General features: G+C 54.1%; 1 protein-coding gene across 4 annotated transcripts in view; it reads left to right on the top strand.

Moving 5' to 3' along the window:
- The window catches only part of PLCG1 (phospholipase C gamma 1), a 41,672-nt gene extending 29,750 nt beyond the window's left edge, over positions 1 to 11,922 (top strand). Inside the window, exons 14-32 of one of the 4 annotated variants that reach the window (XM_071572745.1) lie at positions 228 to 350; positions 1,251 to 1,352; positions 1,529 to 1,716; positions 1,984 to 2,184; positions 2,599 to 2,718; positions 3,031 to 3,211; positions 3,523 to 3,600; positions 4,068 to 4,171; positions 4,410 to 4,506; positions 4,614 to 4,683; positions 4,940 to 5,097; positions 5,635 to 5,731; positions 6,188 to 6,412; positions 7,284 to 7,432; positions 9,227 to 9,341; positions 9,525 to 9,686; positions 10,151 to 10,239; positions 10,802 to 10,986; positions 11,349 to 11,922. In XM_071572745.1, the coding sequence (XP_071428846.1) occupies positions 228 to 350; positions 1,251 to 1,352; positions 1,529 to 1,716; positions 1,984 to 2,184; positions 2,599 to 2,718; positions 3,031 to 3,211; positions 3,523 to 3,600; positions 4,068 to 4,171; positions 4,410 to 4,506; positions 4,614 to 4,683; positions 4,940 to 5,097; positions 5,635 to 5,731; positions 6,188 to 6,412; positions 7,284 to 7,432; positions 9,227 to 9,341; positions 9,525 to 9,686; positions 10,151 to 10,239; positions 10,802 to 10,986; positions 11,349 to 11,391 (2,487 nt within the window). In that variant the 3' untranslated portion in view covers positions 11,392 to 11,922. Of the gene's footprint in view, positions 1 to 227; positions 351 to 1,250; positions 1,353 to 1,528; positions 1,717 to 1,983; positions 2,185 to 2,598; positions 2,719 to 3,030; positions 3,212 to 3,522; positions 3,601 to 4,067; positions 4,172 to 4,409; positions 4,507 to 4,610; positions 4,684 to 4,939; positions 5,098 to 5,634; positions 5,732 to 6,187; positions 6,413 to 7,283; positions 7,433 to 9,226; positions 9,342 to 9,524; positions 9,687 to 10,150; positions 10,240 to 10,798; positions 10,987 to 11,348 lie in introns of all 4 variants that reach the window. The other 3 variants (XM_071572743.1, XM_071572744.1, XM_071572742.1) reach the window with 3 other exon arrangements.
- The last annotated feature ends 249 nt before the right edge of the window (positions 11,923 to 12,171 follow it).

Here is a 12,171-nt window from a genome sequence, read left to right as displayed (position 1 = left end):
GAGCATGGGGAAATTTGGTATTTCTGCTGCAGGAATCATTTCTGGGAAGAAAGAGTGGGACTTTAGTGCTATTCAGTGATCACTTTGGCATGGGTCTTGATCCTTTTAATCTGGTGGAACCCACTGCAGCAGACCTGAAGTTTTAGGGCTGTTCACCAGAAAATTCATGCTGCTTTTTGGGTGCCTGCCTCCCTTCAAGGTGCCTGAACTGCTCTTTCATCCCATAGCACAAGAAGCTGGCAGAGGGCAGTGCTTATGAGGAGCTGCCCACATCCGTGATGTATTCAGAGAATGACATCAGCAACTCCATCAAGAATGGGATTCTCTACCTGGAAGACCCCATAAATCATGTACGTCTCTGCTGCTGTCACCGTGTCCCTGCTCTGGGGGCTCCATAAATGGTGGGGTGGCTCCAACAGGCACTGTGTGTGCTGGAAGAAAGGGCTGTGGTGCAAATGATCGAAGAGTCTCTTAGTCTCTCCCATTTCTCAGACGTCCCTGAAGGCTGGAGGAGTTTTATGGCAGCTCTCGCCTGTGCTCTTCCCTAGGCATCTCCTGTGGGTCCTTGCTAGAGGCAGAAGGCTGAGCTAGAGGGAGCTCTGGGCCAAGGAACTGCAGCCTGTGATCTGTGCTGCAGGAAATTCTGGTGATGGCTGTGCTTCCAGCCCTGCCTCCTACCAAGTGCCTGCACACCTGACACCTAAGCAAGCACATTCTGTTCTGTAAAGCACCAAGCACTCATTTACTGTGTGCATTTCCTTACACACGGCCCACTTCTCAGCACCATTGCTTTGCTGGGGCTCTGTCATGCAAAGCCACAAGCAAATGAAACAGGTTTTTTGGAAAAAGAATAAAGTGCAGTGGTAAATCCACATAACATCTCTGGTGTCCTTACCTCTAATAGCCCCTGTGGTGATTCCCTGCAGAGTGTTTTCTTTTTGCATTGATTTGTTTGTGATTTGATCATCACCTTTTAATACATGCTGGCGTGTCTGCAGTGTGATCTGTAGTCACTTTGTATATGAGACCTGTCACAGTTTTTGCTACTGATAAATCCATGCTTCAGATCTGGAAGATGTTGTGGAAGCTCCTGTGACTCACTGGATTCAGTGTTGTTGGTGACTGTCCTTCACAAACCTGATCATCCCTCTCTGATTCTGCTGCTCAGGAAGAGCCAATCCCATGGATGGGGGATAGACCAGCTTGGTGCTTCCTCGGGAGTCTCTTTGCCAGAGTTTGTTTCATTGCAGGAGTGGAACCCACATTACTTTGTGCTGACCAGCAGCAAGATCTATTACTCTGGGGAGACAACCAGCGACCAGGGAAACGACGATGAGGAAGAGCAGAAGGAGGTGAGGGCTCCCCTGGGGCTGAGTGTTGTCAGTGCCAGCTGACTTCAGGGGGAGGTCCTGTGGTGGGAAGGATGGGCGCTGCTTCAGGACTAGTCAGAAGCTAGTCCTGGTTGAAAGACCCTTGAGCAAAGCACCACATCTCAGTAACCTGTGACGGTGGGTTTTTCCCCTGCCAGGTGAGCAATAGCACCGAGCTTCACTCCACAGAGAAGTGGTTCCACGGGAAGCTGGGAGCGGGACGTGACGGGCGGCACATTGCGGAGCGGCTGCTGACCGAGTACTGCATCGAGACGGGGGCCCCTGATGGCTCCTTCCTTGTCAGAGAGAGCGAGACCTTTGTTGGGGACTACACCCTGTCCTTCTGGTGAGGGCTCTGGGCACCAGCCCTGCTGCTCTGTATTGCTCTGGGGGTAGTTTTCTCTTGACATTCCCCAGTGGTCTGCGACCTCTTTTTCTACACCCCAGCATCATATCAGCTCCCTCTCCCGGTGCAGAAGGGTCAAGTCTGTTGGGATCCTTATGCAATCACTCTCCTGTGGGACAGGAATGCTCTGTCAGGCTGTAGCCGTGCCTGAGGCAGGTGCAAAATCTCCATGGACAACCATGACTTACCCTTCTCCCTCTTCCACAGGCGCAACGGGAAGGTGCAGCACTGCCGGATCCACTCACGGCAGGACGCCGGCAGCCCCAAGTTCTTCCTGACGGACAACCTGGTGTTCGACAGCCTCTACGACCTCATCACCCACTACCAGGGGGTGCCACTGAGGTGCAATGAGTTTGAGATGAGGCTGACAGAGCCAGTGCCACAGACCAATGCCCATGAGAGCAAAGAGTGAGTGTCTGTTTAGGGAGGGGGAGTTGTGTCTGGTGGGCAACTGGGACCCATGGGAAACCCTCCCAGATCTCTCCTCAGCCATTCTTCCTTTGGTGGGGCTTTCTGGTCCCCACTTTCTGCTCTGTCTTAGCAGCCACGCTGGCCAGCTTTGTTGTTCATGGAGCTGATTGTCATGGAGGATCAGTGCAAAGCATGGAGATACTGGGTTTGGTTGGGATGCCCATGCCATGCATCACTAAAGGGCTTTGCCCCATTCCAGTGTCCTGTATATGATGTTCTCTGCTCTTTGTCCTTCTTTTGAGGATTCAAGCAGCCTTTTAGGGGCTGAGAGGAAGCCATGTGCCATGGCAGAGGTGTGGGATGAGCTGGGTGTGTGGAGGCCTGTGCACATTGACGTGTCTTTCCTGAAAGGTGGTACCACGCTAACCTCACCCGGGCCCAAGCCGAGCACATGCTGATGCGGGTGCCACGCGACGGAGCCTTCCTGGTGCGCAAGAGGAGTGAGCCCAGCTCCTATGCCATCTCCTTCAGGTGTGTCCCTGGGAGAAGGGTGGTGGGCATGGGAGGTGTGGCAGGGATGCTGTGGTGTGTATGAGAGAGAAGGAGAGTGGCCCTCAGCCAGACATGAGCACTCCTAGCGCTCTTCTTGTTCCAAGATGGCCCTGAATAAGTCCAGTAGCCCCTTGAGAGCCCTTAGGACCCCGTTCTTCCTCCCATTTTTGAATGGGAGATGGCTTTCCTCAGCCATCAGCCCAGGGACACCTTTTCCTTGGGTGTCCTCCTTTTGGCGGAGACTTTCTCTTGCCAGATGCCAAGCAGCTTCTCTGTCTTTCCACCTGCCAGGGCGGAAGGGAAGATCAAGCACTGCCGGGTGCAGCAGGAGGGCCAGACTGTGCTACTGGGCAACTCTGAGTTCGAGAGCCTGGTGGACTTGATCAGCTACTATGAGAAGCACCCGCTGTACCGCAAGATGAAGCTGCGATACCCCATCAATGAGGAGACACTGGAGAAGATCGGGACAGCAGTGAGTGTGGGAGGCCTTTGGAAGAACTAAGCCAGGGCATGATGGACAGGTCATTTTTGAGCTGGTGCCTTGAAGTGGTGGCGTGTGAGCCATCCCTCTGCTCCACAGCCCTCACTTCTTGGGGCTTTGAGCTGACTTGACTGAGGTTTGTTGCTGCCCCTCTGAGTCAGGCTGGGAGTCTGGGCTTGGGCTGTGTGCAGCATCATCTTTGCTCTTTTGCCTTCCCTGGGGCTCTCTCCATATCTGCTCCAAGGTGGGGGACCTGTTCTCCTGCAGTCACTGCTGTAACCACTGGCCCTTTGCTTCCACAGGAGCCAGACTATGGAGCCCTTTACGAGGGACGCCACCCTGGATTCTATGTGGAGGCCAACCCCATGCCCACCTTCAAGGTATGCTCTGAGTGTTTGGATGGGACAACCTGAAGGACCTGAGGGTTAAACAAGTGTCTATTCGTTTTCCAAGAGCTGGGTTATTTTGCACACTCATTTCTAGACCATGAAGGGAGTGACACTGGAAGTTGAACTTGCAGGTTCCCAGGCTGGACTGCCTCTTGTTCTGAAGTCTCAAAAAACCCCCATGAGTGTCTCTGGGACAAAAGAAGGTGCCTGTGCAGGGCTGTACCAGCATTGTGAGCTCTGCTTTGGCATAAATGGGGACCTTGATCTTGTTTTTGTTCTGCAAGGTGCCATTAGGGTCTAGCAGCCTCTGGCAACAGGGTTGGATGCTGCCTGCACACAGCATGCCTCGCAGCCTCCTCAACAAACACACCTGCAGTGGGAGGTGATGTCTCACCCCTGGGTTCATTGTCCATGTGTCCATCCCCTGCCCAGCCTCATGTGACCCCTCCTCATTGCAGTGTGCAGTGAAAGCCCTGTTTGACTACAAGGCACAGCGGGAGGATGAGCTCACCTTCACCAAAAATGCCATCATCCAGAATGTGGAGAAACAGGAAGGAGGCTGGTGAGTTGATCCTGAGCCTCCCTTTTCCCTCAGGAACGTGGTCAAACCTTACACCATACAAAAGTGTGTCCTCTCTAGAAGTGGGTCTGTCTGGGGATTGCCCACAAGCTGAACAGTCCCAAAGTCTCAGAAACCCTAAAAGCAGACAACAGAGGAGCTGCCTGTCCCCCTGAGTTTCACTCAGGATGTTCTGTAGTCCCATGGCAGGTGCTGATGCTTTCCCTTTCCTCCCTTCCAGGTGGAGAGGAGATTATGGTGGCAAGAAGCAGCTGTGGTTCCCTTCCAACTATGTAGAGGAAATTACTAGTCCAAGTAGCCTGGAGCCAGAGCGGGAGGTGAGTATGTCGATGAGTGGAACAAGCAGGGCTGGTGCCTCTCGAGCTTGGCTGCTCTGCCCAGCACCATGCCCAGCACCATCCTGCCTGTGCTTCCTTCCCAGCAGCAGCTGGATGAGAACAGCCCCTTGGGAGACCTGCTTGGAGGCGTCCTGGATGTGCCCTCCTGCCAGATTGGTGAGTGCCAGAGAGAGAGCATTACAAAGGCCTCTTGAGGCTTCTCGGCCCCCTCAGGATACTCTGATTCTCACCTATCACTTCCTGGGCTCTGTCTGCTGCCTCCAATGACCAGAAATGGGACCTTCTTGTCGCTGAAGAGTCTGGGGGCAGCCATGAGCCCCTGTGTCTGTCTTTTCCCTTCCTCCCTCTGTGCTTCAAAGGCTTGGCTCAGCATTTGGTGTGACCTTGCCCTCTGCTCCCTCTCCCCACGCAGCCATCCGCCCCGAGGGGAAGAACAATCGCCTCTTCGTCTTCTCCATCAGCATGTCCTCAGTGTCGCGCTTGTCCCTCGACGTGGCAGCCGATACACACGAGGACTTGCTGGACTGGGTGAAGAAGATCCGGGAGGCAGCTCAGACAGCTGATGCACGGGTGAGTCTGGAGAGCCTGTGGCAAGGGGAGACATCTCCTTGCCATGTCCTGGGTTTTCCAGGAGGTAAGGACCAGGTGGAGGCTGGTGGGGGTGTGGTGAGGTGGCAGCTTGCAGTGGCTGGCAGTGCAGTTACAAAGGTGACAAAGCTGAAGCAATCTCTGACAGTATGGCAAGGAGTCATCTCCACATGTTATGCCTTGAGAGGTTCAGGCTGAATATCTGAGAAGACTGGACAATTGGGAGGGTGCTGCAGCCTTGGGAGGTGGGGGATCTCCATCTGTGGAGGGTGGCAAGGTGACAGCTGCCTTGTGCTGGTACCAGGGCCAGTCTTGTTCCAGACAGGAGATAGGACCCACCAAGGGCTCTTCCCATGGGGGTTTTGTGGTGTCCCCATGCAGACCTGGCAGACCTGCTAGTGGTTCCTACAGTGCCAGCAGAAGCAACCACACCAAGCAGTGTGGGTCATTTTATGTGCTGGGCTGTCCAAAGCCACTGCTCTTACCTGGCCTGACACCTCTCCCACCCTCTCTTGGCAGCTCTCTGAAGGGAAGATGATGGAGAGGAGAAAGAAGATTGCCCTGGAGCTTTCAGAACTGGTGGTCTACTGCCGACCTGTGCCCTTCGATGAAGAGAGTGAGTATCTGCCAGGCTAGAGACTATCACAGGCAGTCACTGTGGCATTACAGACCCTGTGGTGTGTCCTGAGGTGCTGCTTTGGCTATACCCAGCAGGGGCTAGGTGTCCAAGGTGTCCAAAGCACCAATTTAGCTTGGAGCTCTGGAAACATCCTTTTACAGAGGGTGAAAGTTCTATTCCCCATCCCTCTGGTGCTTATATTTGTCACCAACCAGAGCAGCAGCTGATGGAGTGGGGTTGGGGAACATTCTGCCTGATCACTGAGAGCTGTGTCAATGCTTTCAGCCACTGGAGTTGGGCACCTGGCAAACACCCACCAGGGCAGAGCAGGATCTGCACAGCCGTGGTGGCTGAGCCAAGGGTGAGGGGATGGTGTTAGGAAGGAACCCAGGGTGGTTTAAATATCTGAAAGGGGAATGTTCTTCTGGCTTACACAGTGTTGTCTCCTCCCAGAGATTGGCACAGAGAGAGCCTGTTACCGAGATATGTCCTCCTTCCCCGAGACCAAGGCGGAAAAGTACGTCAACAAGATCAAAGGCAAGAAGTTCCTGCAGTACAACCGCCTGCAGCTCTCCCGCATCTACCCCAAGGGCCAGCGCCTTGACTCCTCCAACTACGACCCCCTGCCAATGTGGATCTGTGGCAGCCAGCTGGTAGCACTCAACTTCCAGACCCCAGGTGAGGGCAGTAGGCAAGGCAGGTGAGTGAGTTCCTGGGGTGCCCTGGGCCTCCTCTGATCCACCTGCCTGCACCCCTGCTAACCTGCTCCTGGAAATGGGGGCCTGGGAGGGGCTCTGCAGGCAGCAAGACCCAGGGTTCATGTCCAGGAGAGTGGTTGCTGCAGGGGAAATGTGCACCAGAGGGCTGGATTGACCCAGGGACCTGGGCTGAGCCTGAGGGTTGTGCCATGAGAGCAAGATGAAATGGAGAGGAGGCAGGGAGTTTTCCCAGGTCCCTGGTGACAAGGAGGGCAGGCAGAGAAGTTGCCAAAGGGGATGGTGCGGCCCCAGCCTGGGGACTCCAGCTGGTTGCAGGGTTAGACACCAGCTGGTTGCATGGTCTGAGTCCAGCTGGCTGCTTCTCTCGCCTTTCCCCAGCTTCCATTCCTGCTCCTGCTATGCAGTCCGGCCTTCCTTTCCCTGCTGGTGCTTGCCAAGCCCTGCTGTGAGCCTGTTCAGCTCACCCACACACCAGCAAACGACCTGCCTCTTTTTTCCTGCTGGCTTTTTCATTCCTTTTGTGAATTCAAGCATCTCACAGGGTGGTTTGGCAAACACTAGAGTCAGCACAAGGAAAGCTGAAAGGAGAGGGGAGGAAAAGGAGGAGGTGACCCATGGAGCACTGGGTAGTTGGGCACATGAGAAGATCACCCCATGTCCCCAACACGTGCACAAGCTGCAGTGAGGTCATGGAGCACAGGAACTGCCAAAGGATGGGCCAAGTCCCCTTGCCAAGGGCTTCCTGTGAGGGAACAATAATTCAGGTGATTCATCTTGTGGAAAAGACACTATGTCTCCTCCATCTTCCATCTCCTGCCTGTGCTCTCCAGACAAGCCCATGCAGATGAATCAGGCCTTGTTTATGTCCAGTGGCCAGTGTGGGTATGTCCTGCAGCCAAGCAACATGCGGGATGACATCTTTGACCCCTTCGACAAGAGCACGTTGCGAGGTATCGAACCGCTCTCCATCTCCATTGAGGTCAGTACCTCCTCCTGCTGTGGGGAGGGATTGGATCCAGGGGGTTATAACAGATTTGGGGTGATAGGATGTATTTTCTGTGGTTCCTGGCTCTGCCTGCAGCTGCTTGCTCCTTACCAAATCCCTCAGCCTTTCCCAAGAGCTGTCCCTGAGCACAGGCTTAGAGAGCCCTCCCTGAAGAGGGAGACCCGTGTACTGCTGAGGGTACCTGGAAAGGAGCATCCACAGCATCTCTGGATTCTCCCTTCGGGATCCCTCTGGCACAGGGCCCAGTGCCAGCAGGTGGCATCCACGAGCTGCTGAGGTGACATCCCTGTACCCAGAACCTGGCTGGGACAGCCAAGGACATGATGGCTCCCACAGGATAACACACGAGCTGTATCTTTTCCCCTCCTTATCACTCAGTTCCTCTGGGCTCAATGTTTCCATCAGCCTTTGGCTTATGTCCCCTCTTGGGAAGATGCTTGAAGTCAACTTTTCACCCTGTTTTCTGTGTTGCACTGCTGGTGATGGTAAGAGGGGGGCAGCTGTGAGTGACGGGTGCCAGAGGATGGTTGAATATTTTTCTTCATAAATGGTGGGATTGAAGCTGGATTATTCCTGTTTCAGCTCATGGAGCTGTACCACAGGGGATCTGCAGGGGTGTTGGACAGCTTGCCAGGTAAAACTCCTGGAGGTCTGTGCCAAACCAGGTGGCTCTCATGTTTGGACCAGTGATGTCCCAGTAGCCTGACCTAGTGGTCTCAGAGCACAGCTGTGGGTCAGCCAATCCTTTGCTAATCCCTTCAGCTCATGCAAACCTTGAGGAGGATGCAGTGGAGCTCCTACATGTAGATGCTCACAAGTTTCCTCTGAGGCCACCTGTTTCAGAATGTTCCACCTAAGAAAGGCACAGCCCTTCCCCATGAGGACACTCAATTGTGTCCCATCTGCACCACTGACCCCACATCCACTGTCTCCCTAAAAATCCCTGGCATCATTTCCTTGCCCAATCTGTTTTCCAAGCTCTTCCTGCACCTCAGGATGCAGCTGCAACCACCAGGTGTCGAGTCATTGTACCATAGGCAGTCACTGTCGCCTTTAAGAGATGGGCTCAGGCTTTTGTCCTCAGGCAAAACTGCCTACTGTCCCCACCAAAGCCAGCTTTCACGGATGGAGAAGCTGTCTCGAGCCCAGCATGACTCAAAGCACATGATCCAGCGTTGGCAGCATGTCCTTCCCCTGCAGCAGCAGTGTGCCGACAGCACACTGGAGCGACATATGGCCACCAGCAAGAGGGAGCTGCAATTTCTTTCTCCTGTGAGGAAGCAGGTTATCATTTGAGTTGAGCACAGACTGTGCTATGATTGGGAGGCAGAGCAGTGGCAGAGACCAGGTCCTTTTCATCCTCACACCAAGGGAGGAGGGCCGAGAAGTTTCAGCAAAGAGGGTGTCCAGCATAGCACTCCGGGCAGGGAAGGGCCCTTGGCTTGGAGCCCAGTTCCAGCTGGGCAGGCTGGGGAAGGGTTGCTGTGGCCCTGACCTGGCTATTCAGGTGGCAGGCAGGAAGTTGGGGCAGTTCAACTACCTTTTTTATGGCTTACAAGTTAAACTGGCGATTGGGAACACCATAGCAGCTTCCAGAGGTGGGAGCTGTTTCCCTCTGAGAGGCTGTGCTGGGCTGGCTGTCAGTGTCGCTTCTCTCTCCAATTAGCAGAGCCAGGGTGCTTTATTAGGAAAGATGTCTTAGTGCGCAAACACATTTTTTTAACTTTGCTCCTGTCTCTTAAGAAGTGTGTCCTGCTCTCTGCCCAGGTCCTGGGGGCTCGGCACCTTCCCAAAAATGGAAGGGGCATTGTTTGTCCTTTCGTGGAGGTGGAGGTGTCTGGTGCTGAGTATGACAACGCCAAGCAGAAAACCGAGATCGTGGGTGAGTGGGTTAGTGAAGGGAAAGGAGAGGGATGCATCAGCACTTCAGGCCCTGGTGTGAACTGTGGGTTCTGCAGAAACACCTGGCCCGGGAGCTGCCCTTGTACTGCCCCAAGCTCAGCACCAGTCTTGGTGGGAAGGGGATGGTGGGGGCTGCCCACTGACAACTATGTTTTATGAGCAGCGGACAATGGCCTGAACCCCCTCTGGACCCCAAAGCAGTTCCACTTCCAGGTCAGCAACCCTGACTTTGCCTTCCTGCGCTTTGTGGTGTATGAGGAGGACATGTTCAGCGATGAGAACTTCCTGGCTCAGGCCACCTTCCTGGTGAAAGGCTTGAAGACAGGTAAAAGCGCTTGGGAAAGCAAGGAGGGGGGTCATGGTGGTCCTCACCAGTTCACATCATTAGCCAAGAAGATGCCCCAGGCTGGCTCAGTTCTTCCTCTCCCCATGACACATCACATCCCCAACCAGGTAAAAGAAGGCAGAAGCCATTTGGTAAGAGGCCTCGGGCCTGACTGGGATGGGTTGGATAATCATGGAATCATAGAGTGGTTTGGATTGGAAGGGAACCCTAAAAGACCATCTCCTTCCACTCTCCCTGCCATGGACAGAGACACCTTCCACTAGACCAGGTTTCTCAAAGGCCCATCCAACCTGGCCTTGAACATTTTCAGGGATGGGGTAGCCACAGCTCTTAAGGGCAGAAGAGAACGGTCTTCTGGGAGAAGAACCCCCTCTTGAGTTCTGTGCCAGGGAACTGACAAGTCACCTGTCCCATGAGTGACACCAGGGCTGTCTCTGCTGTAGGTTTCCGAGCTGTTCCCCTGAAGAACAACTACAGTGAGAACTTGGAGCTGGCTTCCCTGCTGGTCAAGATAGACATTTTCCCTAGCAAGGTGAGACTGGGGTCACAGATGAGAAGGCAACTGTGCCACAGGGCAGTGAGCCCTGCCTGCTGTCCTGCTCCAGCTGGAGAAGCAAGACTCAGTAGTGCCTGGCCTGAATTCCCAATGCTGCTCCATAGTGATGCACAGCAGAACAGCAAGTGCTGGGCTTGCTTTGTGCAGCAGTTGGAGTGTTTCAGGCAGGGTCCAGCCTCGACTGTGTTTGACTTGCCTGGAAATCCCTTCACCAAAAGCTGGAGGAGGCAGATTTTTGCTCCATCCCAGTGCCTGTCTGCTCTCCAGGGAAGTAACAGTTCAGTATCATGGACCTGGCTGGCCTGGGGCTGTCTGTGTTGGCATAAGTGGAGGAGAGGGCTCCTTCAGAGACAGATGGTTCTTTTCATTTAAAATTAGACTGGTGGCAGCCAGCAGTGGTTGTTGGAGCAGTTGCATTTTGCAAACCCCAAGCCCCTGTGAGCCCTGGACACCCTGTGTGGCAGCTAACCCTTACTGCAGGATGTACACTTTGATATCCCAGTCCCTTGAGTGTTGCATTTTTTTATAATCTAAGCAGGAGAATGGAGAAATAAACCTGTTCAGTGCTTCAGCCCTACGGGAACGAGCAGGGGATGCCTCCAGTCAGTTGCTGTCAAGCAGAGGCAGAGAGGGGTCCTTTGAGTCACGGTACCAACAGCCTTTTGAGGATTTCCGTGTGTCACAGGAGCAGCTTGCTGACCACTTCGAGAGCCGGGAGCGAAGGTAATGCCATTCGGCTCCTCCCAGCACGAATCCCCCCCAGCATTTAGTCTCCTGGCTGGGGGCAGATGAATGCAGCCTCCCCATAACCCAGAGTGGAGCTGCAGCCTTGTTTGCTGCACAGAAACCCTAAATTTCAGCATGAAAGTTGTCCCAGTGCTTGGCACAGTTACTGCTTTGAGGTCTGTGGGAGTAGGGTGGGACAAGGAGCTGCCACCCTGCAGCTGGTGCCGCTTTTCTCAGGCAGGGGAGATGTGGCTGAGCCCCTCCCACTTTCCTCCAGTGTGCAACTTCAGACACCAGAGAATGTCCTTGGTCATCCCTTGGTCAGGCTAAGCTGTGTGCCCTCTCTGTGTCCCCTGCAGGGTACTGCGGAGGACCCGGGTCAACGGGGACAACCGGCTGTAGCCCATCCCGGCGGGCAAAGCACCTCCAGTGCTTGTGAATCTCACAGCACGCTGTGAACTGGTTTCTATGGAAACGGCACTGCTATGGCCTACTTTCAGGCAGCTTTTCCAGTTTCTCTGCTGAAGTGTGTTCAAGTGGAGAACTAAAAAAAAAAAATTGGAAAAACCCCCCCACCCCAACCCACCCTCCAACCTTCACCACCAAGCCCTTAATGAAGCACATCGGTGCAGACAGGCTGCCAGCTGCTGAGGTGAGAGACCAAACTGTCTATAACCACAAGGAGAGACCCAAAAAACCCCCATCCAGCACTCTGTGCTGCTGCTCTGCCTGTAGTCCGGAGACGCTGTGCAGCTGTTCCTGTTCCAGCAGTACAGGCAGTGGAGATACCTCAGTAACCAACACAGCACATACCTGTGGTCCTGGCAGCATCGGATCTACTACCTGTATAGCCACTGCCTAAGCGTCCAGTAGTGAAACTCTACATTTATGGGGCCGCTCTAGCTTTAAACGACAATAAAAGTGTCAGTATTATGTGTGTGGTGGCTCAGGTGTCTGGTGGTCTGTGCCCTGCACAGCAGGAGTGCAGCCATTCCTGAGGGGAGGCTGCACTCTTCCCTCCTGCCTCCTGGATTTAAAGGGGTTACAGCTGCTGGGAAGAAAAATAAGTAGCAGCCTCAGGTTTCATATTTTTCATTCAAAAGGGTAAAATAACGTCATCTGCTACAGCTGACCATGTAGTTCTGAGCCAGCCTCAGGGCAAGCACCCCAGGATGAAGAAGG

This window comes from Pithys albifrons, chromosome 18 (assembly GCF_047495875.1).
Source record: "Pithys albifrons albifrons isolate INPA30051 chromosome 18, PitAlb_v1, whole genome shotgun sequence".
In the NCBI taxonomy this organism is placed as follows: domain Eukaryota; kingdom Metazoa; phylum Chordata; class Aves; order Passeriformes; family Thamnophilidae; genus Pithys; species Pithys albifrons.
Note: the sequence above shows the minus strand (reverse complement) of the source record. Positions and strands in the feature narration are given on the sequence as shown.